Source organism: Guillardia theta (genome assembly GCF_000315625.1).
Source record: "Guillardia theta CCMP2712 unplaced genomic scaffold GUITHscaffold_11, whole genome shotgun sequence".
Taxonomy (NCBI): Eukaryota; class Cryptophyceae; order Pyrenomonadales; family Geminigeraceae; genus Guillardia; species Guillardia theta.
In genome coordinates this window covers 626,226-648,418 of record NW_005434663.1, presented here as the reverse complement: position 1 = coordinate 648,418, position 22,193 = coordinate 626,226, and the positions used below count along the sequence as shown (strand labels likewise).

At 53.2% G+C, this 22,193-nt stretch overlaps 8 protein-coding genes across 8 annotated transcripts; 6 read left to right on the top strand and 2 right to left on the bottom strand.

The window, feature by feature from the left end:
* Window positions 1-91: 91 nt before the first annotated feature.
* GUITHDRAFT_102820 (hypothetical protein) lies at window positions 92-2,052 on the top strand (the record flags this gene model as incomplete). The annotated part of the gene is made up of 15 exons (XM_005838480.1): window positions 92-192; window positions 247-363; window positions 411-551; window positions 602-641; window positions 689-742; window positions 793-840; window positions 897-935; window positions 986-1,039; window positions 1,096-1,164; window positions 1,211-1,276; window positions 1,463-1,522; window positions 1,584-1,622; window positions 1,671-1,880; window positions 1,923-1,976; window positions 2,023-2,052. The coding sequence occupies 15 exons, from the start codon at window positions 92-94 to the stop codon at window positions 2,050-2,052; spliced, it is 1,122 nt and encodes a 373-aa protein (XP_005838537.1).
* Window positions 2,053-3,141: 1,089 nt separating this feature from the next.
* GUITHDRAFT_150936 (hypothetical protein) lies at window positions 3,142-4,676 on the top strand. Its single transcript, XM_005838479.1, has 6 exons — window positions 3,142-3,288; window positions 3,372-3,469; window positions 3,646-3,735; window positions 3,972-4,088; window positions 4,279-4,329; window positions 4,401-4,676. The coding sequence occupies exons 1-6, from the start codon at window positions 3,162-3,164 to the stop codon at window positions 4,482-4,484; spliced, it is 567 nt and encodes a 188-aa protein (XP_005838536.1). The 5' UTR covers window positions 3,142-3,161; the 3' UTR covers window positions 4,485-4,676.
* A 137-nt stretch (window positions 4,677-4,813) lies between these two features.
* Window positions 4,814-7,192, bottom strand: GUITHDRAFT_134462 (hypothetical protein; the record flags this gene model as incomplete). The annotated part of the gene is made up of 6 exons (XM_005838478.1): window positions 4,814-4,882; window positions 5,074-5,165; window positions 5,396-5,486; window positions 5,782-5,848; window positions 5,995-6,152; window positions 6,209-7,192. The coding sequence occupies 6 exons, from the start codon at window positions 7,190-7,192 to the stop codon at window positions 4,814-4,816; spliced, it is 1,461 nt and encodes a 486-aa protein (XP_005838535.1).
* A 2,030-nt stretch (window positions 7,193-9,222) lies between these two features.
* On the top strand, window positions 9,223-10,654 carry GUITHDRAFT_102817 (hypothetical protein; the record flags this gene model as incomplete). Its single annotated transcript, XM_005838477.1, has 5 exons — window positions 9,223-9,239; window positions 9,300-10,116; window positions 10,166-10,289; window positions 10,342-10,472; window positions 10,523-10,654. 5 exons carry the CDS (start codon window positions 9,223-9,225, stop codon window positions 10,652-10,654), a joined length of 1,221 nt encoding a protein of 406 aa, XP_005838534.1.
* Window positions 10,655-12,644: 1,990 nt separating this feature from the next.
* Window positions 12,645-13,041, top strand: GUITHDRAFT_102816 (hypothetical protein; the record flags this gene model as incomplete). The annotated part of the gene is made up of 2 exons (XM_005838476.1): window positions 12,645-12,942; window positions 12,995-13,041. The coding sequence occupies 2 exons, from the start codon at window positions 12,645-12,647 to the stop codon at window positions 13,039-13,041; spliced, it is 345 nt and encodes a 114-aa protein (XP_005838533.1).
* A 1,817-nt stretch (window positions 13,042-14,858) lies between these two features.
* Window positions 14,859-15,905, top strand: GUITHDRAFT_134460 (hypothetical protein; the record flags this gene model as incomplete). Its single annotated transcript, XM_005838475.1, has 1 exon — window positions 14,859-15,905. One exon carries the CDS (start codon window positions 14,859-14,861, stop codon window positions 15,903-15,905), a length of 1,047 nt encoding a protein of 348 aa, XP_005838532.1.
* Window positions 15,906-16,531: 626 nt separating this feature from the next.
* GUITHDRAFT_102814 (hypothetical protein) lies at window positions 16,532-17,495 on the bottom strand (the record flags this gene model as incomplete). The annotated part of the gene is made up of 9 exons (XM_005838474.1): window positions 16,532-16,609; window positions 16,654-16,706; window positions 16,763-16,836; window positions 16,884-16,924; window positions 16,978-17,045; window positions 17,104-17,148; window positions 17,255-17,315; window positions 17,372-17,429; window positions 17,482-17,495. 9 exons carry the CDS (start codon window positions 17,493-17,495, stop codon window positions 16,532-16,534), a joined length of 492 nt encoding a protein of 163 aa, XP_005838531.1.
* A 1,979-nt stretch (window positions 17,496-19,474) lies between these two features.
* On the top strand, window positions 19,475-21,363 carry GUITHDRAFT_65850 (hypothetical protein; the record flags this gene model as incomplete). Its single annotated transcript, XM_005838473.1, has 8 exons — window positions 19,475-19,543; window positions 19,602-19,649; window positions 19,711-19,792; window positions 20,143-20,262; window positions 20,358-20,482; window positions 20,701-20,802; window positions 20,973-21,047; window positions 21,229-21,363. Coding segments are annotated over 8 exons (756 nt in total), but the record flags the coding sequence as incomplete, so codon positions are not given.
* Window positions 21,364-22,193: the final 830 nt, after the last annotated feature.

The window sequence follows — 22,193 nt, the reverse complement described above, 5'->3', positions numbered from 1 at the left end:
ATGTCTGTGTGACGAGACTCTTTTTGTCCTTGACATCTCATGGATGAGCTAACTTTGAACGCCTTGTGAGATGCGCTGACTAGGATGCAGAATGAAGGCTTCTACTTTCATGGCGCTGGCGTCGTTGGCATTCCTTGCGGCGCTCGCGATCCTCCACCCCGTCACTGCCTTTTCCCCTGCTCCTGTGCTGAGGTGAGCGAGTGTGGGAGGCGGTCGCCATCCAGAGGTCTCACACCGACGACGCAGGGAGTCCAGATCTCTCTCGCTCCGCAACAGCCTGTCACGCAGAGTGGTCTGCTCTGCTCAGGATTCTTCCCAGCTGGACAACTTGAAGCGCAAGGCAACCGCCACCATCTCTGGATTGTGATGCTCCCTCGAACTCAGCGATAGCTCTGACCCCTCTCCCTCAGTTTGGTCGCTTCCTCGATCCTCACTGGGACCGTGCTCCCCGTCGCAGCCCAGGCTCCCGCCAAGGAGCTCACTTTCGAGCAGAGAGCAGCTGAGGCTGAGAAGCGCGCTCAGGCTGCTGCGGCCAAGGCCAAGGCTGCCAAGTGATGACCCGCCAGACGCTGCGCTCGCTCTTGCCTGACCGATGTGGCAGGGCTGCTCTGGAGAAGGAGTTGAAGGACCGTGCCGAGAAGGTCCTGTTCTTGAGCGGAGGGGTTGAAAGCTGAAGGTGGGCCCGCAGGAAAAGAAGGCGCGCGAGGAGGCTGAGAGGAAGCTCCGAGAGGAGGAGAAGAAGGTGGGAGATCTTGTTTGTCGCAGAGCTCCGCTGTGGTCATACGGCTGCAGGCAAAGGAGGCCAAGAAGAAAGCCGAGGATGAGATCAAGAAGGCTAAGGTGGAGGATGGCGTCTCTTAGAGCTGTCAGATGCCTGATGACTTCCGGTGTGACAGGCTGAAGCTGAGAGGAAGAAGAAAGAGGAGGCGAAGAAGGTTGGACAGGGCAGGATGACGTCAGCAACGTGGCTGACTCTCTGCTACAGAAGGAGGAGGCGAAGAAGGCTGCGGAGAAGAAGAAGCAGGAGGACGAGAAGCGGGTCAGCCGAGACTGGCCCTCGTGCAGACTGCAACTGACCAAGTTGGTGTTGCGCAGGCCAAGCAGATCAAGGAGCAGAAGGGCAAGGTAGAGAAGGCCAAGAAGGAGGCCAATAGCGCCAAACAGGTGAGCAGGTGTCTCCGCATCCCCTCGCGCCTTACAGCCGTCGAAGGCTCTTGACAAGAAGACTGGCGAGCTCAAGAAGCTCTCCGAGAGGTTGATCTCCAGCACCAGCAAGGTCTGTTGCTCTATTTTCCTCCACAACTTCATCCACACCTTCCCTTACCCCCCTTCCCTGCCATGACTTGTTCTCTCACTCCCTGCCATGACTTGTTCTCTCACTCCCTGCCATGACTTGTTCTCTCTCTCTCTCTCTCGCCTTCGTCTCGTTGCTTCCTCCTACTCCTCTCTGACGCTTTTCTAGTTCGATGACCTTGAGAAAGCACTGGATGCTGCTCAGAGCGCCAAGGACCTCAAGAAGGAGGTAGACGCAGAGGAGGAGAGCGGGGCGGAGGAGGAGAGTCTCCTGACTCTATGCGGTGCAGGAGCGTCTTCTGAATGACATCGGCAACATCGAGAACGAGGTTGGAGGTCAAGGCAGCAAGATGTCCTTTCCTCACATCCCCCCGCAGGTCAAGAAGATCAAGCAGGAGGAGTCGAAGCTCAAGTCGGAGCAGTCGAAGCTCAAGGGTGAGTTCGACAAGAAGGCTTCCGTCGTCACCTCCGAGGAGAAGAAGCTTGCTAGCCTCACCCCTGCTCCCAAGGCAAGTGCCCTCCTCCTCCTCCTCCCTCCCTGTCTGACAACACGACAGGAGGCCCCTAAGAAGCAGGAGGCCCCTAAGGTGGCTGCCCCTCTGCCTCCTCTTCCCCCCTAACTCGCCCAGGTTGAGGCACCCAAGGCCGCTGCCCCTGCCCCTGCTGCCAAGGGAGCTGCTAAGGTGAAGCCTGCCCCCATCGCTCCTGCTCCCTCTGACGCCCTGGCAGACGGAAGCTGCTCCTGCCGCCAAGAAATAGATTTGATATTGATCCGTGGTTGACGCCCACAATTGCTTGAATTTTGTTTAAAGAAAGTGAAGATGTCTTTTCCTCCCATCGCTGCTCGATGTCGTCTGTGGGGAGAGGACGGAAGAGGAGCCGAGGCTGTGGGGAGTGAGGGAGGATGCAGCGGGGCGACGAGCTTGATCGATCAGAGCAATGTGGGGTCGTTCCCTCATGAGAGCGCATGGAACTTCATGCTGTTCAGAGGATTTATGTCCTACGTTACCACCGTACAAGGCCGAGCATGGCTATCCCCTCCTCCCGCCCATTCTCCCGCCCCCACCCCCAGCACTCCTTGTCCAATCCCTCGGAATGCCAAATTTGTTTGGTTTCGTTTGAGCTTTAGAAATAATATTGGTAAATTTCAATAGTTTCCTTTATATATTAAAAAATATTGGTTGATGCATGAAAATCAGGCTGCATTCAGACCTCGGCGGTATTTTAGGACTTTTACTCGTCACCCCTCTAAAACAGCAGAGCAAGAGGCGAACCATGGCTGAGGAGGAAGGGGAAGGAGGAGGGGAGGAAGACGAGCAGAGCTAGAACTAGAACGCGGAGCAGGGAGGAGAGCAGAGAGGAGAGCATGGAGATGAACAGAGAGAGGAGCAGGAGAGCAGCAGAGAAGGGGAAGCGTTGGAAGCAGCAGAGTGGGCAGGTCATACGGAAGCATCGGGGTTATAACGAGGACGATGAGTACTAGGTGTGTGATGAGCAGAGTTGTGTTTGGTAGGGCAAAACTTCAGCCTGGAGACAGGAACGGAGGAGAAGTGTGACGAGGACGAGTAGAGAAGAGCGGGGCGATGGGGGTGGGGGGGGAGAAAGGAGAGCAGAAAAGTTCCAGCATGTCGATGGGTGGTAGGAAGCAGAGAAGAGTTTGGTGGTTGTCTCCATGCAAAGCAAAGTCATCAACAGGAAGGAGGCGATATCATACTGGGGATGATGGATGATTGTGAACAACACCCGCAACCAGTCAGTTGCAGCGCCTGTTGCGATCGTCAGTGCTTACGAGGAGACGAGAGTCGGAGCGAGCGGGAGACGCGTCCAGCCCTGACGTTGGTTCCTTGCAGGAGAGGAGCGACGGAAGGATGCTGAACCTGTTGAAGCTGAAGCAGGAGAAGGCAGAGCAGAAGGCAGGATCGAGTGAGTCCGCAGAGGGAGGGAGCAAGGCTGGAGGAAAGATCATCCCCGCTGCCCAACGACGAGTCCAGAAAGGTTAGCAGCGACGTGCCTCCTCCTCTTCCTCCTCCTGCCCCCTCCCTCCCCCTTGTGCGTTTGACGGAGTTTGACGCGCTCAGATCTCAAGAATGGGATCGAGAAGAACTCCTGGTGCCAGATGGAGTTCCCGGACCCCGACGACATCATGAACTTCAATGTCACGCTCATGCCCGACGAGGTGAATGTCGATCAGTCGACCCCTCTTGCACTGCTCTCCCCTCCCTCCTCTCTCTTGCTCTCCCCTCCCTCCTCCCTCTTGCTCTCGTTTCCCTTCTCCCTCCTTGCTCGCTTCCTCCTACTCTCGTTTCCCTCCTTCCTATTGCTGCTCCTCCTCTCATGCTTTTGTATCCCCAGGGCTTCTGGAAGGGAGGCAAGTTCAGCTTCAAGTTTGAGATCCCGTCCGACTATCCCCATTCCCCACCCAAGACTCTCTGCACCACCAAGGTGATGTGTTCTCCCCCCATTCTTCTCCTCCCCCCTCCTCCCCCTCCTATACCTCCTCCTCCTCCTCCCCTTGCTCTTTCTCTCCCTCCCCTTTCATTGCTATGCTCTTTCTCTATTTTCGTTGCTGTGCTGTGTCGCCTCCTTATATTTGATGTATCCTCCTTGCTTCTTGCTCCTGCTCCTGCTCCTGCTCCTGCTCCTGCTCCCTCCCTCTCGTGCTGACCTAGAGCTTCCAGGTGTTTCATCCCAATATCGACTTGGAGGGCAAGGTCTGCTTGAACATCCTTCGTGACGAGTGGAAGCCAGTGCTTGACATCGGCGCCGTCATCAACGGACTCTTCTTCTTGTTCCTGGTCTCCTTCTCCTCCAACCTCCCCCCCCCCCCCCCCCCCGTCTTGGACCCCATCCCCCCCTGTTTCCCCCTCCCCCACTTCCTGTTCTCCTGGTGTCCTCCGACACTAACCGCTCCTGCTCCTGCTCCTGCTCCTGCTCCTGCTCCTGCTCCGCTTCTTGTTTCCATCATCTCCTCACGTTGCTACTCAGGAGCCAAACCCTCAAGACCCGCTCAACAAGGAAGCAGCAGAGCTGATGAAGGTAGGCATGCGATGGCTGTCGGGGGAGGGAGGAGGTGGAACGGGGGAGGAAAGAGAATGATGGTTTGTCAGGACAACCTTCCCGCGTTCAAGCAGGCAGTCCAACGATCTCTGCGACCAGGATTTGGGGGCTACTCGTCCTACGGACGATACTGAAGTAGGAGCTGGAGGAGGGAGGAGGGGAGTGAGAGGAGGGAGGGGGTGAGAGGGTGAGGAGAGGAGGGTGAGATGGAGAGGGGGATGCGGTTTGAGCTGCAAAAGAGACAACAAGGAAGTATCATACTCTTCTTGTTGTTTGCAGAAAATAAGTGATGATCGATTTTTTCCCGATTGTAGCATGTTCTTGCTACTTGAAGTTCCCGTGGTTTCACAACTGTAGTCCATACGCTCCTTTCTTGCTTTCCTTCTTCACTTTCCTCCTGCTTCCCCCTGCTCCTTCTCCTTCCTGCTTCTCCTACTCTTCGTCAGGTCGTCAGCTTGTCTTCTCACAGCGAATGCTTGAACGCAGAAATAAGCTGCGACAGCTCATGCGGAGACTTCTTCCGTGAAAGAGTCTGCGAGAAATTCAAAAGGAGGAGGAGAAGGAGGAGGAGGGGGGGGGGAGGGGGACAGGAGATGGTGGTGGTTGGAGAGGTGGTGGTGGTGGTGGTGGTGGAGGAGGAGGAGGAGGAGATGGTGGTGGTGGGAGAGGTGGACGAGGAGAAAGAGGAGGAGGAGGAGGAGGAGGTAGACTTGTCATGAAGACCTTGAGGAGTAGGGATGTCGTCGCCGCCTCAAGTTGAATGTCCTGTGCTTGCAGCTTGAGCAGAAGGTCGTAGGCGATGTGAGTGCCGGGAACTGCAAAACTCATGTCGGGCGATGCTGCTAACAAGATGGGACAAAGAGTTTGAGAGTGGTAGAGATGAAGATGGTGACAAAGGAGTACAGAGAGGACGGCAAGAGATGTAGAAGATTGACAACAATGGCACTTATTGCAGCTTTGATCATGGTTGATGGGTTGACAACGGTGATGCGTAGCAGCAGCAGAAGCAGCAACAAGAGGTGATATAGGAATGTTCTCATCTGACCTGAAAGGATCAAGTCTATCGACGACGTGTCCAACACATCCGTCTTCAGCATTTGGATCAAAACATCGACAGCCCTGTTATGATCTTCCATCTTTGTAAACATGTAGGAAGTCAGTAACATGAACAACGTGTCCTTCAGTCGTCTGAATCATCACCATCGCCTCCATTTCATCACCATCACCATCACCATCACCATCACCATCACTTTCTCAATCACCCCTCTCCCTCCCTCCCTCGCACCCTCCCTCCCTCCCCTCTTTCCATTCTCTCCTTGCCCCTCCTTCCATTCTCTGCTTCCCCCGTCTCTCCCTCCCTGCCTGCGTCCCTCCCACTTGCTCCTCCATTTTCATTTTCATGTCGCGCCCTCCTTTCCTCCGCTCCTTCACCTCGATGAGGGATCGCAGTAGCTTCTTGTAGGTTGCCAGTTGCAGACCTCGTACCACTGACTCATACCTGGAGCACTTGTGAGCTACCTGAGCACGGAGGAGGTCCAAGGAAGACAAAGACAAGGAGGGAGAGGAAGGGAGGGAGAGGGAGGGAGGGAGGGAGGGAGGGAGGGAGGGAGGGAGGGAGAGGGAGGGGACTAGCGATCTGCCCACGTTTCATGCTGCTTCAGAAATCCTCGAGCCCTTGCAAGCTGGAAGATTCTGTCCGCGTCTCCTCCTCTCCCCGCGTCGCTGTAGCTCGAGATGAGGCGCGTGAAGATCTTGTTGTTCTCCAGCTGCTTCTGCATCGCCTCCTCCATCACTTCCTCCGCCTGCACACGGGGAGTCAGGGCAACAGCAAGACAGCACAATGACATGCGCGCTGGACCTGCTGGAACTTGTGGTGGGAGCACAGGATCTTGAGGAAGATCTTGTAGCTCGTGACGTCAGGCTTCAGGTCGATCAGCTGAAGCCTCCTCCAGGTCTCCTCTGCCTCCTCTGCCGTCTTGCTGCTGTTGAGGACGAGGTTGAAGGTCACGGTGTCCACCAGTCCCTCCCCGAGGAGCCGTTCGAACTCCCCGACGGGCCCCTCCAAGGAGCTTCTTAGCTTATCCTGCAGGTTGGTCGTCTCCATCTTGATCCTAAGATCCTTCACCAGCTCCTGCCACCTCCCGTACCCCAAGGAAAGGTTCCCAACCCTCATCTCCTCGAACAGCTCCTCGCATCTGCTCTCGTTGCTCCCGCTGTGCGCCAGGATGAGGTGGCAGTAGGTGCGGTAGTTGGGGGATATGCTCGCGTCTCCCTTCATCCGCAGGAAGTACTTCTCTGCCTCCTCCATCTGTCCCATCATGCAGATCTTCTTCAATATCGAGTTGTGGCACGCACACTGCTCTTGCAGGCCCCTCCCCCTCAGTTCCTCCAGGAGCTCCATGGCTCCTGGCAGATCCTCTGCTTCCTCAATCATGACGGCGTAATGATACGAGTCAACCAGGTTTGAGCTGCGCAGCTCATGGAAGTATCTCGTTGCTTCTCCCGGGTCGGTTTTGATAAGATGCTTCAGCTTCCTTGTGATCTGCTTCGACGATTTCGTCGTCGTCGCGCTCTGTTGAGCGGGGGGGCTTGTCCGCGGGGAGAGATGGCGCTTCTTGTTCCTTGTCCTGGAGATGGCGATTCCATTCTGTCGACTTGGCTTGCTGTTGTACCCCATAACAGTCATGTGCGGTTGCCCTGCCAGCCTTGTTGCGATTGGCTTCAAAGTCCTACCAAAACTACCTCCCGTCAAGGGCAGCGGTAGTGAGAAGAACGCCGTGTTAAGGCCAGCTCTCATTGTGAGGACAGAGAGGACAAAGAGAAATGAGCTATCTAGCTTCATCGGGTCGAGATGTACCACGAGCTCTAACGCTCACGAATGCCCTGCATGTTCTTCACAGACTTTGCTGCGCATGCTTCTTACGATGAATCTGGTTGAGCGCACATCCAGCATAGTTTTCGACACAGCTCTTGCCTCAAACTCCGCTTTATGATCATCTTCCTGGTCCTCCTTCTACACTCTCTCGCTCTCCACCTCTGCCCAACCCTCACCCGCCGCCTCTCCCCCTAGCATGCCGTCGGCCTCCAGAATGCTGCTGCCCTTGCAGCGGGTAATTCCTGTCTTATACGACATTTGCTGCCACAGTCGGCCCGGCGGGCTGGCGGGGGCCGGGCCCGGCCCGGCCCGGGCCAGACTGCGCGGCCCTGGCACTGCCGCCTGGCACTGTTTGGTTGAAGATCACCGTCACCCCGATCAGTGTGAGCGGCGGCACTCCGCGTGGCATGTCCGCCGGGGGCCACCGGCCGCCTGGCCGCGCGGCCCCGGCGTCGTGGCCGGGGGCCGCGCCCGGGAGAATGACTGGTCCTACCGGCCCTCCGAGCGGGACCGACGCCGTGACCGTCGAGCCGCCCGGCATCATGAGTTCAATGTGATGTGACATCGCCGGCCGCTTTGAACTTGACGGCCCCCGTTTCAGTGAAAGCCGGTCACCGGTCTGCCCGGGGAGGTGACCCGGGCCCGGGGACCCGGTGGCCCTCACTACTACTGAGTCGGATTCCACCCGGTAGTCACGACCCGGCGGGTGATCGGACCCTGCGGCTGACGGGATTCGCGGCTGACAGGTACGGCAGTACCAGTGCTGGGATTTGAAAATCAGTTTAGTTGTCCAAGGGCAGCACTCCAGCTCTAAGGTAGAGATTCTCAGATGTGGTTCTGTCTCCGGATCTTCCGAAGGTTGAAATCCGAGGCGAACTTGACTTCAAACCTTCGGAGGATCGGAGTCGCTGATATCTAAAATCATTACTCAACAATATCCCTGACGGAAAGGCACGACGGTTCGGAGGCGATCAGCAGTGGTAAAGTTTCATTAGCCAACCAGGAACGTGCGACATCGTGACGACAGCGAAAATTTGACGATGCTGATGGGCATGTGACCATCTTTCAATACGAAGAAGTTCCCTTTCGTTTGGATTTCCGGAGTTTGGTTCCTTCAAAAAAATTATTTGCCGGAGGAAATGCGCTCAAATGTCATCATTTGATATCTCGTGAGTTATCGGAGATACTACTCCACCCCACCCTTATTTCACCCGTCATGATTGTTGCCTGGACCCCTGTTTGAACCCTTGACAGACGGTGCACGACCAGGGCCTCACCCCCCTCAAGTAGATACGTCCAGGGGTCGTCCAAGAAGATTCAACACGTGAACCACCCTTGTGTCATATTTTTGTGCTGCTATATCCTACTAGATACCCCCCCCAAAATATATACCCCCCATTGACCCAATGAGTACCCCCTATTTTCCAATTAATTTACCTCATCACCCTACCTACTGGTTGGGATGTATCCTTGCATCACCCCACCCCTCTCTGAAGGAGACTTGGAAGAGGAAAAAGCTCGATTTCAGTCGCAGGGGAAACTTGCTGACCTCCGCTCCTCTCCTCTTCTGTCGTACGTCGTCCTCAGCCGCTCTCACTCGATCTCGCAAACTCTCTTGATCCTTCCATAAGGACACGCGGCCGGCTCCCTGTGTTCTGCTCTTGCAATCCTCTTCCTATCTGTATCTCCCATTCATATTCCAGGAGCAGCATCTTACACGGATTCTGACAATGACAAGGAGCGATTTCTTGACGCGCAAACCAGAGGCGTTCAGTCACTCTATGAGTTCAGTTTTCGACATGCAGCACCAAGGAAAGGACAAGTTCAACCAGCTAGAAGCGTCTGTCCTCTCTAGCGTGATGATGGCACGAAGGAGAGCCAAGGAGATTGAAAACCACAAGCAACCTTCAGTGCAATCGCCGAAACCTCAACTACCGCCCACTCTCAATTCAGAGAGGCAATTTACAAGATCTGCTTCTGCGGCGCCAAGCAACCAAATGGCTCATAGAGCAAGGTATCTTCATAGTTCACTGCCTGTCATGTGCAGGTCACTCACTTTTTCTGCGCTGTTCAGGTCTGGTTCTGAGTCCGACATCTACAGGGCTCAGAAGGTGGTTCACGACTGCCGTGGGCGGGCGGAGGCACCACGTTTGGCAAGGTCACATTCCCTGCCTGAAGTAGAAGAAGAGGATGTGCCTTCCTGGCAGCGACTATGGGAGAAAGAAGGATGCCTCAACGATTCTACCAGAGGTGAACTAAGGCGACAGCTTCAGCGCTCTTTCCTTGGATACAGGTCTCCACGTGCTACCTCCCCAGATCCTCTCTACAAGAAGTATTGCGCTGAAGAAACTATGAACTCATCATGCAATGAATGGGCACATCAATCTGAATCTACCACCAGCCCGTCACAGAATTCCTCGACCTCGATGTTGCCTGAACTGTACGCCTGGGCTGATATGAAGACATTGCAAGACTCGAATGAAGGAATTCAGATCTTCTGCCTTCTTGAGCGGGATGGCTTCTTGAAGATCATGGATGGAAGAAATGCTGACATTGAAATGGGAAAACTGAATGTCAAAGAACTCGAAGTCTACTCTCCTAGCAATGCATCATGCGAAGTCATCATCTCAACCAACGTCGATGCGAGTGATGATCCTAACAACTCTCTCAGGATCTGCTTCAATGAGCCTGTTGACGCATTGAAGTGGGTTGGAGCACTAGTAATGTATGGAGCTGCACAGAAGGGCACAACCATTGCTGCTGGGAACGACCAGGTTTCAGAGAGCACATCGAGTGAAGTGAAGTTGTACAAAGCCTCATGGAGACAATTTGCCTTCTTCAGCCGGATGTCTTATAAAGTATTGAACATTGTTGTGAAGAAGCTTCGCGAGGTATTTTTGCGAACATCCTTTGTTTCCCCTTGTGACTCCTTGAATTCAGGTGAAATTCCAGGCTGGTGATATCATTGTCAAGCAAGGATCTGTTGGCGACAGCATGTACTTCATCGACACGGGAGTCGCGTATGCAATGTTTCGAGGTGAAATTGCCCAAGAGCTTTCCACTGGTGAGCAATCTTGCTGCTCTGATCTTCTTGTAGTTTTGACATGTTTTCTCAGGCGACTTCTTTGGCGAGATCGCTTTCATTTCCATGTGTGGAAAATTGCTGGAGAACTCCGACGATGACTGCAAAAGAGCATGCGATGTGGTCGCACACACTGACTGCCGCTGCTTCGAGCTCAAAGTACCGGTGAGACACCTGTCCAGGTGGATGCAAGCTTGGTTCTAACTTGCTTGCAGAACTTCTTGTCCGTCTGCGAGGATAGCGAATCTCAAAGACTGGATCTCATGCGAATTCTGTCGCTTACCGCCGAAACGAGGATGGAAAACATTGCAAAGATGAAGGAAAAGATGAAGAACAACAAGAATTGAGCGAAACGGTTGTCCAGCGTTGCTCGGGCGGCGGAGTCAGCCAACTTGGGTGAAATTATGCAACAGACAGACTTCAGTAGAGATAGACAGATTTACAGTTAACGGTACGGTATCGAGTCGTTCGAGTGTTCAGTATAAAGTTTGTGAAATCGAACTGTCACGTGCTGAGTGTCGGCATTCCGAAGTTCCGATCCGCCGATGATAAGTTCACTGATTGCTGTCAAGAAGGGTAGGGTGATTTGAATTTGGTTGCGTGGACACCTCACTGACCACGCCAAACCAAAGTAAGGCAATGAAATGATGGTGCCTTCCTGACTCGCGAGGATGAACCTTGATATTCAGAGACTTCGAATCCAACCCAACTGAGATAGAAATCAGATGAAGATCTCATATAATACCTGTAGGAGATGATCGAGCTTCTTTCTCAACTCTGCAGGTTGGGCCAAGGTTTGAATCATCCATCGTGTACTGGAATATACACCCTTGGTTCAAACAATCCGCGAGTGTACTTGCAAAAATTCTTCGAAGACAAGATGAAATTTTCATTAACAGGTAAGCAACTAAAAATGGATGCACCATTGAACAGAATCAACTCTGATTGACCCTTCTTTCAAATTGCGGTAGGTTACGTTGAGCTCGAATGCATGATTTGTGAGAAATTTGTATCCAGCTGTACCTTATACGACTTGGCTGTCTAGATATGTGTTCTCATATCATCACTCACTTTCAATTCTTCTAGTCTTACGGTCAGGATTCATGCACCTCACTTGTCTATAGAGACAAGCCTTACATATACTCAACCGTTCAACGATGCATGAAGAGACGTTTGCACAAAGGATTTCTCTACCTGCCAGGATAGATGACTTTAAGTCATCGTTGTTGATCATGAATCACTATATCCATGATCAAGTGCATTGGCAATTGCATTTCCATGTTTCATGACGTTGGATGATTTTTCTGCACTGCAACTTCTTCCTCTGTCATGACATTTCCACAACGCTGCAGAAACCTAATCAGAAATGAAACAATGTGCAGATGAATCTGATATCAATAAATGAGATGTTCTTCGAATCAATCCTGCCTTGTTTGGAAAGTTCGCAATGCTACCATGCAACCGTAGAGTTCTTGTCGCATTTGGCTCTACAGAGGAGTGCCTTCTTCAACAGAGCAAGCACTCGATGATTGTAAACGAACCAGAAACACTGTGAATCAATAAACAGCATTACACATTCAGGTGATCATATCTTTATTACAAGCGTTTCAATCAGGGTAAAAGCACAACCGACCTCCTTGTAATCCTGACGACGTTCCATCTTTTGCCTGGCGAAGCTGTATCTGTGTTAACCACGAAGAATGTGACATGTGGCCACATCATAAATGCTGTACGGCCTGGAATATCAGCATCTTCAAAGTGCTCATGTTTGCTGCACCAGTAATATTTACATGATGCATCATGTGTTCAAATGGCATAGACCTTGGTGATTTGCAACATGTCCATCTCCTTGAAAAGCGGATGAAGAACCCTTGACGAACCACTGGACTTGCTTGTTATCATTCGATAGTGCTGCGGATCATCGTGGTTTCAAGCAATCGAGCAGCTCACTGCAAAAATGCACTGTGTTTCTTGCGAACCTAACATACATCGTCGTGAATGTGTTCTTGAGCTCATTGGTGACTGTTCGGCTTTTTGAACAATCCAGTCACCATCAGATGATGATTCCTTGTCGTCTTGTGTGTAATCTCCATCCATGTACTCCAACTCAGTTTCCCTGTCATGCATCGGTTTCGATTGCAATGTATCCCTGTGATGGTGGTTTTCACTTGTATTATTGATGCTCTTCGCTTACCAAACGATTTTTCGTGAGATTCACGCACTGTACGAAGCACCCCTCAAGGATCATCATCTCTACACCTCAGGAATTTCCCAAGATGATATTCGGTGAACATCTGATGTCTCCACATGCTGCCGCGGGCTCGCTGTTTGCGAGCCATGGTTAAAGAGCAGCTCAGGCTAGCCGAGCTTGAAGGCGACAAGAAGAAGGCAGCGGAGGCACAAGTGCGGCTGAGAAAAGAGGAGCTTAAGCTAGCCAAGTTTGAAGGCGAAGAGGAGTTGGCGCATGCTAAAAGAAATTTGACGGAGGCGAATCTCAATCTCTCTGTGGCAACTGTGAGTGAATTGCTCAGAAATGCAACAGGGGAAGATGCTGCTCGACTAAGCAGGGAGCTCGAGGTTGCAAGGTATGCTCTGATCTCACACCAAGGTGATGGCTCAGGCAAGTTCCTTTCAGGTGAGCCTTTATGCTGGCCCGGAGTTGAATACCCTAACTGCGTATGGTGCAGTTCTGTGTGCGCTCTGCGGCCACAAGTGTCTGAATGGGGTTCCCTGAAGCATAAAACAACAACGACCATGTTTTCGATCTCAGCGGTATTCAACCCCCCGGATGCTTGCCAGCCGATAGTGGCCATTGCATTGCGACGAACATGCAGAAATGGAATGATCTTGGTGAGAGATCAGCAAGTTGATCATATGAAGAGACCTGGTCCGGAACGAAGGTTTCCTGTTCGAGCTCGACGAGTTACGTCTGAGCAAGTGCGCGGTTGCAAGATCTTGATTGACGATGCAGTAAACCAGTTGGATTCTTCACTCTCATGCGCAGAACGTGAAGAAAGCACGAAAAATGACAGATCTCTGGAAGTGGGCAGAGAGTGTATGAAGCTCAGCTTCTGTTTGATCCGGGAAGTCATCATCAGGTGACTTGGCGAAATTCTTGATGTATTGAGTCTGGCCGAATTGTTCAACAGTGTCGTGCTATTCAGTGGCACTTGAAATCGTTTTACAATTGACGTAAGGAAGAGCTCTCGAGAAAGAGTTAGTCCATCACTGTACAAGTTCCATGTAACAATCATCAGCCTCACCCGGCGGGCCCTGCCGCAGGACTCACTGCCGCCCGGCCAGTGTCGCACAGGCGGCCTGCCCGAGATCTTCACTTTGAGTACTGAAAGGCTTCACTGAGTCAAATACAAAATGCCTTCAACGGAAACGGATCGGATGTTCCGAACTCAGTCTCTCTCCTAGTTTCGGCGCACCGTGCCACCGGAGCCCCGCCGTCGGAAAGTTTGAAACGGTGCCGGCCGGGCGTGGCAAGCGGCCCCGGCCGGGCCCGGCCTGCGGCAGTGCGCGGCCGCCCGCAGCCCCCGTGCCGCGTCCGGCGGTACTATAATCGGATCTGAGTCAAATCGGACAGTGACCCGGCGTATCGCCCGGGCCCGGTCGGGCCGGCGTGACAGTCACTGGCCCGGCAAAAGAAAAAGATATCCAATGCCTTCTTGTTCTTCATGAGGCAGCTCCGACTCCGGGGCCGGGACTCGGAGTCCGAGTCCGATCTGTGACGGCAACCGTCTTGCACGGCGTGCGATGACACTGCCGGCCCGCTCCCCGGACTGCGGCGGCCGGGCGGCCCGGCCGGTGACTCCTGGGCCGGGCCGGGCCGCCGCCGGGCGGCACACCGTCACGGCGGAGGCTGAGTCGGATCCGATCCGGGACAGACAGCCCCCTGCATGTTCCCTGCCCACTCCGCCTCAGGGACAGCCTGCCCCGCGCTTTCCGCTGCTTTGGTCGTCCCTGGCATACCACCCATCTAGTATTTGAAATTACCAATATATATTTTTACACTTGAAAAATTGACCAAAAAATATTTCAAACATCGTTACAAATATTTCAAACTACTCATGATGTGGAACCAATACCCGTACTTTCATGACCCCTACCCCCGGCATCCCCCAATTCCTCACCACCTGTCCACGTGCCTCTCCTCTGTCGCGCCATGCGGCTCCACTGAGGATCCCGTGCTGAAGCTCCCGCTCCTGACACGAGCCCCTTGCTCTCTAGCTCCTCGTCCTCCCCTCTCCTCCCTCTCTGCTTCACTCACCTCTGGGCCTCCGGTCCCTCCATCCCTGGGTCTCCTCCCTCTCGACTCCTCACTACTTCGCTTCCCCACACAAAATCCTTGCACTGTGTTTGCAGCCCTTTCTTTGGAGCCTCGACGTTTTCCCATTTCAGTCAGCATCCGCTGGTATTTAAGGTACAGAGATTATTTTAAAACTGAACTCCAGCTCCTGTCGATAAAGTTGAAGAATCAAAATTTCGGTTTAACCGGATGGGTATCTGAAAGTAGAGTATTTGCGACAAAGAGGCTGAGGTAACATGTCCTCGCCCACCTATTCCACCTATCCCTGGGATACTCAGTCTTGGATACCTGAAGAGGGGTCTAAGACCAAGACTACATGTCAGGAGGATTTGATCCATGCAGACGAGGCGTACATTTCCGCCCTGCCCGGCTTGAAGTGTGACTTCACATTTCAATCACCGTGTGAAGATGACAGAAGATGCTCGAGCAAACCTTGCACACAGAGCACAGAAAGCTATCGGCTGAAGGAATCAAGTGAACCTGTCCAGGTCTCGCGAGCTCGTGGAGTGAAACTCGCCAAAAGGATCCATAGGGACTCATTAGTGTTCTCGACGATGACAGCGAGTGCAAGGTTAAATCAGTCCGCTGTGAAACTTGAAGTGCTTGCAAAATCGCTGCCTGGTGGAAATTGTGTTTTTGATCCACGAGGGCGTTTGAGATTCGAAGGGAATTTGAGCCGCAAACGTCGCGCTATGTCAAACATGATGAGCATGTTCATCAAAGTGCCGAGCAAAGGTGTCAAGCGAATGATAAACGTGTCTGTCTTTTCCAATGGAATGATGTCAATATCTGGAGCCAAGAATTATGAGGAGCTGTTGTATGTGGTAGACAAAGCTATCATGAGGATTCGCAACGCCTTCACTCAGGACAGGCTTGGACGAAGGTCATACGCTGTGTCTGCACCGGACAGGTTGGACCTGGGAATTTTAGAATCCGCTGATGAAAACGGTATTCGAATTGAAATGGGCAAGTTGGACTTTGATCTGGGGATCAGTATCAAGCTCGAATCTGCCTTTCAGTTTCTGGTCAGAGATTTCAACGTCACCTATGAGCCTGAGTTCTTTGCTGGCCTCAAAATCAAGTCTGCTCTGAACCCGTTCATCACCATAGTTATTTATAGCTCAGGAAAGGGATACATGACTTGCAGCAGCCGAGCGATGCTTGCTTCGAAAGATGCGTCAGCTGAACTTCGCCGCGCCTACGACGCAGTCTGCAGTGTGCTGTGGTCCAACAAAGCGGAAGTGGTCAATTTGGCTTATTCAAAACGAATATTCAAGAGCTAAGTGTACAGCGGGAATGTGAAATCAATCAGAACTGGTTAAGCGTTCGACTCAATCAAGTTCTCATCGATATTTGACGAGGTGGGCATCATGGGGAATTTTGGCACGCCCCTTTTCTCCCTATGATATCTGTTGAATTTTTGTCCATATGTTTTGATTTTGTGCTGTGCTGTGAAAGGTACCCTTGCCATCTCGGCATTGCACGAAGGGTCCTTGAGCCGGAAGCCCATGACCCTGATGACTGAGCTCATCGGGTAGGCTTCGAACGGCACGTTGAAGGTGAGCTCCCCAACCAATGTCGCGATCTTTGAGCTCTATTATCAGAACCAAAATTTCAGTTTCTTCCAGCCCATTGGAGCTGAAACAGGCGTGCAAGCCAGCAGTCTTACACGAAAAAGATCTCGAGGACTAAGTCATTCAAGACATTCCAAGCAACGATGGTTTGTTTGCAGAAGCACTCGACCGTCTAGGAATCTGCACTGGGTGATACATCTTGCAATAGGCCCGAAGGTAATCAAGCCGGTACAAGAATGTTATTAAAAATTCTCATCCAACAAGGAGCTTGAGAGCTGATGATCTGCTACTGTATATTTACACACAAGGAATTCATACACTGGGCTCGTGAGGGTCTAGAAGAGCGGGTACATCCTCTTGTCGATCTCTGGGTCCCAGAACGAGGCCAGCGAGAGGTTCTGCTTCAACCACAACTGCCAGCAGTGATCACCGAGCACACTAGTAGCGAGCACCTTACCCTCTCTGACACCCAGAACCCCAGGATAACAACCCCGCACACCATGAAGCCCTCTACATGGCAGAAAGGTAAACGGCACCTCCATACCCTCACACCTGCCGCCGAGTACCTAACAAGAAGTAGACAGGATTCCTGTCCTTGAAAGGCTCTGTGATCCTCTTGACGATCTCGGCGGTCACTTTCCTGAAGGAGAGTCAACAGCAGAGCAGGCTGTTAGCAGCTGGCGTCACTTGTGGTCCTCGTAGTCAGCGTTTGCCTCAGCAGCCTCCTCCTGGTAGGCAGCGATGAGACCCAACACTCTCTCGCACATCCTCCGTCCTCTACCGCCTCGCTGGGAGCATCGGAACCAGCGTCAGCCATCTCCATCTGCCGAGCCATCCTGATCGACTTGTCTGGGCAGAACCATGAAGCCATAAGACCAAGGTATCCAATCCACATCATCCCACTCACCGTCCACCATTGGAGCAGCGGCATCGTTGTAGTGCCAGACCCCGCCTGAGGAGGAGAATGGTCAGTTTGCGTGCGGAGGAATCTAACAGGATGCTCAAGGCTTCTGATTGGAACCTCCGAGCTGAGAGGAGAGGAAGGCAGGCGATCTTACCTGCGTTCGCGAGACTCTCAGCTTGGAGAAGATGCCGCGAGATCTTGGCTTCGTTCATGACCTGTGGTTGTCAACCTTGCCGTCAGACACGCGGTTGAACGTACTAGCAGGACTTACGTTTCCGAGCGTGTGAGGAAGCAGAAATGCCAAGACGCAACATAACAACAGCTGCCCCCTGCGCCACGAGATTCAATCAACCATACCTGCTCGTCCGCAAACTCGCACACCTCCATGGAGCCATGTTTTGACGATCTTTGATGAGAGGAGAGGAACAGACAATGTCAGAAACATTTTATCAAAAAAACGAAATGAAATTCTCTTGTTCTCCCCAATGGATTGCAAAAGTAACATCATTCCTCAAAGCAACATCATTCCCAACAACTCGTCAAATTTTGTTTTCCTATCTTGTGGTTCTTTCGGGTGTTCTGGATCGAAATATGTCCCTTCTTCACTTCTTCATCATCGCATCTGTATCTCTTCTCATCCTCAGCTTACTCTGCTTCCCCCTTCCCTCCCTCCCTCCCTCCTTCCCTCCTTCCCTCCCTCCCTCCTTCCCTCCTTCCCTCCCTCCCTCCCTCCCTCCCTCCCATGTCTCTTCAGCTCTGTCACTATTATCAGTGCATTGCCACCCTACCCTACTCCAATCTTAACCAAGTGTAGGGTAGTCCTCATTCAAAACCACCCCTTGTCAAGTCCATCCAATCATTGATACTGGGGTATGTACCCATTTCCAGTAATGTACCGCCTATTTCCCCAGGAAAGTACCCCTATTTTACTATAGTCTTTGACGATGACCCGTTCTGTTAGTACCCTACCCCCTATTTTGAACCCCCACCCCTGACCGCCTACTGAGGTCGGCCCCAGGATCCATGATCGGGTACGGAGAGGAGGGAGGAGGGAGAGGGAGGGAGAGAGGAACGGAGACAAGGAGGGAGCGTACAGCAGAAACATGGGAAGGCAAGGCAAGAGAGGACGAGAGATGCGTGGTGACGAGAAGAACAGCAACTGAAGTACAGACATGGGGAGACTGTTCTAGGGCAGTCATGTTGCTCCCAGGGTGGTATCGCAAGTGCAGCAGGAGAGGAGGGAGGGAGGAGGGGATGCGGAATACAGGAGATCAAAGGAGTTTCTCGATCAAGAAGGACGCAAGAGAGTCAAGACGTGAATGCGGAGTGGATTAGAAACCATGTGCACTTCTGAAACGGAGGATGACGGAGGTTTTGGGATCTGAATGAAGGAGGGTCAAAATCGATTGATCGCCCTGTGAGAATTAGTGGAGACCTTGCTAGTTGAAGCTGCAATCAGATTTTCTAGATGGATCTGCAGCGATCGTCGTCATGCTTTCTTCACGAGCGCCCCCTGCCTCCTAATTTCATAGGAAGCAATCAGACGAGAGAGATTCTGATATGGTCGCCTCCCTGACGAAGACGTGAGAGGAGCAGGGGAGTGCAGCACGAGTCGTTCGCGTGATGTTGTTGTGATGCGCCCAGAATGCAGAGATGTGTCTGTGTCGGCGATTCCAGCTGGGATAGTCACAGTGACATTTTTTGTAGTTTTGCATTCTAGCGTCAGGTGAATGGCAACGGAAAGCAAACTTGCGGCGCCCAAGAAGCATGCGAGCGAGAACTCAGAGTTTCGAGCGACGCTCTTCATGGTCCTCCTGTCCCTTCAGTTCGGCCTTCAGGTTGTGTAGATCATGGTGACGCTTTGGGGGGGGGTTGCGGGGAGGATTGGGAGCGAGGAGCGGGGGAACTGGAAAGGGGAGCGAGGGAGCGAGGGCGGAAAAGGAGGGGGGAAGAGGAAGTTAGGATGGGAAGGAGAAGAGGGAAAGAGGAGGAACCGGGGGTTGGGGTGGCGGGGAGGGCGGATCAGCTGACTGTTGCCGCAGCCGCTGCTGTTCAAAGAATGCATTGATCGAAAGAACGTCACGCTGTCATCGATGGTGTTCGGGCAGGAGGTGAGAAGCAGCGGAGTGAAGGAGAGGAGGCTAACCGTGCTGCCCTCGACGTCTCCGCCCAGTTGATGAAGCTCGGGATCGCCGTGGTGATGCTCATCTTCGACCCGACAACCATCGTCGAAGAGTTGAGGAGGTGGGAGGTGAAGGAGGGAGGGAGGAGGGAGGGAGGGAGCGAGAGCAGGGAGGAGGGAGTCGAGGGAGGAAGCAAGAGAGGGAGCTGGTGCTGCGTTTGTGCTGCATGCTGATGAGGATGCAGATTCCGTCTGAGAGAGAGTCTCAAGTTTGCCGCCCTCCCTGCGCTGATCTATGCGGTTCAGAACCTCCTGACGCAGGTATGCAGGGCCACTGGTGTTCCGAGAGCTCTGGGACCCTCCTGACGTGAGCTCGCAGGTGGGGTATCAGAACCTGGACTTCTTGACCTTCAATCTCCTGAATCAGGTGATAGGCGAGCAGATCGGCATGCCAGTCAGCTTCCTGACGGACCTGTTGGTTCTCACAGACGAAAATTCTCTTCATGGCGTTCTTTATCTATCAGCTGATGGGGATTCGCCAATCGCACATGCAGGTATGCTTGCAAGTTCGTCTTCCTTGTTTTTTCCCTCTCGCTTTTCTTAGCTCCTCCTTGCCAGCTGTATCCTTTTCTGATCCTTACCTACCCTCTCCTTCTCCCCTTCTCCGTCTTCCCCCCTCCTCCCTCCTCCCGCTCCCTCGTCTCTCCTCGCATCGCTCCGCGTGCCTTGGCATGGCATGGCCTCTCAACTCACCTCAGGTGTTGGCTCTCGCTGTTCTCTTCGTGGCTGCGGTTCTGCTCTGCAGGTGGCGCAGGAGAGGAAGAGAGAGGAGGAAGAGGGCTGGGGGCCGGCAAGCAGCACAAGCAGCAGAGGAGAGCGAAGGAGAGGGAGGAGGAAGAAGAAAGGGAAGGAGGACGGAGGCGTTGGTCTGAAAGCTGATGGCAGCGAGCCGAAGAACCCCAACTCTAACGACGAGGATGACATTCACAATGACTTCTGGTTGGGGGTGATACCCGTCCTCGGAGCCAGTCTCATGTCAGGTCGCTGATCTTATGCCTTGATCTGTACTCCTCCTGTCCTCCTCCTCCTCCTCCTCCTCGCTTGCTCGGCTTCGCTCCCTTGACCGTCACCTCAGGGCTGGCAGGAGGGCTGAGTCAGGTGGCGCTGCAAAGGAGCAAGAGAAACAGCTACCTCTACACCATGGAGATCGCGACGTACAGCATTATCTCCCTCTCCGCCTTGATTTTCATCTACCCGGAGGTCGGAAAGAGGCAGGAGCAGGAGCAGGAGCAGGAGCAGGAGCAGGCAAAGAAAGAGATGCAACGAACGAAGGGTTCATGAAGGGAGGGAGGGAGGGAGGGAGGGAGGGAGGGAGGGAGGGAGGCAGGCAGGGAGGCAGGCAGGCAGGCAGGCAGGCAGGGACTCTGGAACGAGAAGGGAGGAGAGTCTGCTGACAGCTTGAGCAGGGGTTCGATGAGGACCGGGAGGCGATGCTAACTCGAGGAGTTTTCGGGGGTTGGACGAGAATGACTTCGCTTCCTGTCTTCACCAACGCCATGGGCGGCATCTTCGTGGGGCAGGTCAAGAGCCAGAGAGAGGGGGCAAGGCGGGGGAGAGGAAGGAGGAAGGAGATGAGGAGCAGAAAGCAGAGGGGTGGGGAGGAGGAAAAACATGGTGGCGGGGAAAGGAAGATTGAATGTGGAGGAGGGAGAAGAGAAGGCGAGGAGCGATGGACTGATGGAGAGGACAGGTGACCAAGTATGGAGGAGGAGTCAAGAAGGGATTCGCTACAATCTTCGGGATCTTGATCACAACCTTCCTGCAGGTCTGGACAGATCTAAACTCAACGCTCATGCGCTGACCTGACCGATTCCTTCTCTCCTCCCTTCCTTCACTCCTTCTCTCCTCCCTTCCCTCGCTTCTTGTCTCCTCTCCTCTTCCCTCTCCCTTGTCTCCCCCCCCCCCCCTCCTCTCTTCCTCCGCTCCTCCCCCTCTTCTTCCTGTAGAGCTTCATCTACAACAAGAGCATCTCCGTCATGACCTGGGTGGCTATTCCTCTCGTCATCACCAGCATCTGCTTGCACAGCATGTTTCCTGCCCGTCATCCTCATCCTCCTCATCCTCATCTTAAGAAATCTTAAAAACTTTCCGCTGTCCTCTCCTCCTCTCTCTTCTCCCTTCTCCCCTCCTCTCCTTGGTGAAATCTCGTTTCCTCGTCCTGGCACAGCCCTCCTGCGCGCTGCAGAAGAAAGTTTGATTTGGATCTCACAAGTGCAAGCCATTCAAAGTGCAGAAAACAATCTCTTCCTGCTCTTAATAAAACTTTGGGTCCTGTGGAGGACGAGGGGAACCTTGAGGAGGAAGAGAAGGGTGGAGGGGAACGGAAGGACGGAGGACAGGAGCAGGGACAGGAGGATGAGTAGGCAGGGAAGCATGTATCCGTTCATCCTTCTCCGGCCTTGTCCATTGCGACCTCCCAGTGCTGAGGTGAAGGAAGTACTTGGTTCCCGTCCTCTTGGAGATTCTCTCCACCCAACCTGCAGGCAGCTCCTCCTCCTTCCTCGTCCTCTTGCTTGCTGGCTCCTCTAGCCCAGGCCCCTCCTCCCCGCCCACGGCATCAGGAGAGGCTCCTGGAGGAACAATGAGAAACATGGAGGCGACTGACTGGCTGGCTGACTGACTGGCTGACTGGCTGACTGACTGACTGACTGACTGACTGACTGACTGACTGACTGACTGTCTGTCTGTCTGTCTGTCTGTCTGTCTGTCTGTCTTTGAGTTACCTCGGAGCTGGTTGAATTCGGAGAGCAGGTGGTGAATGGAAGTGAGCATATTGCGCTTGGGATCGTCGAAGGAGACGGAGTCCGTCATATTCATCAGGCTGAAAGAAGGCAGAAAGAGAGAAACGAGGAAATAGCAAATCAGATCGTGAAGCAAGAAGGGGAGGAGGAAGGGACGGGGGAAGAGGGAC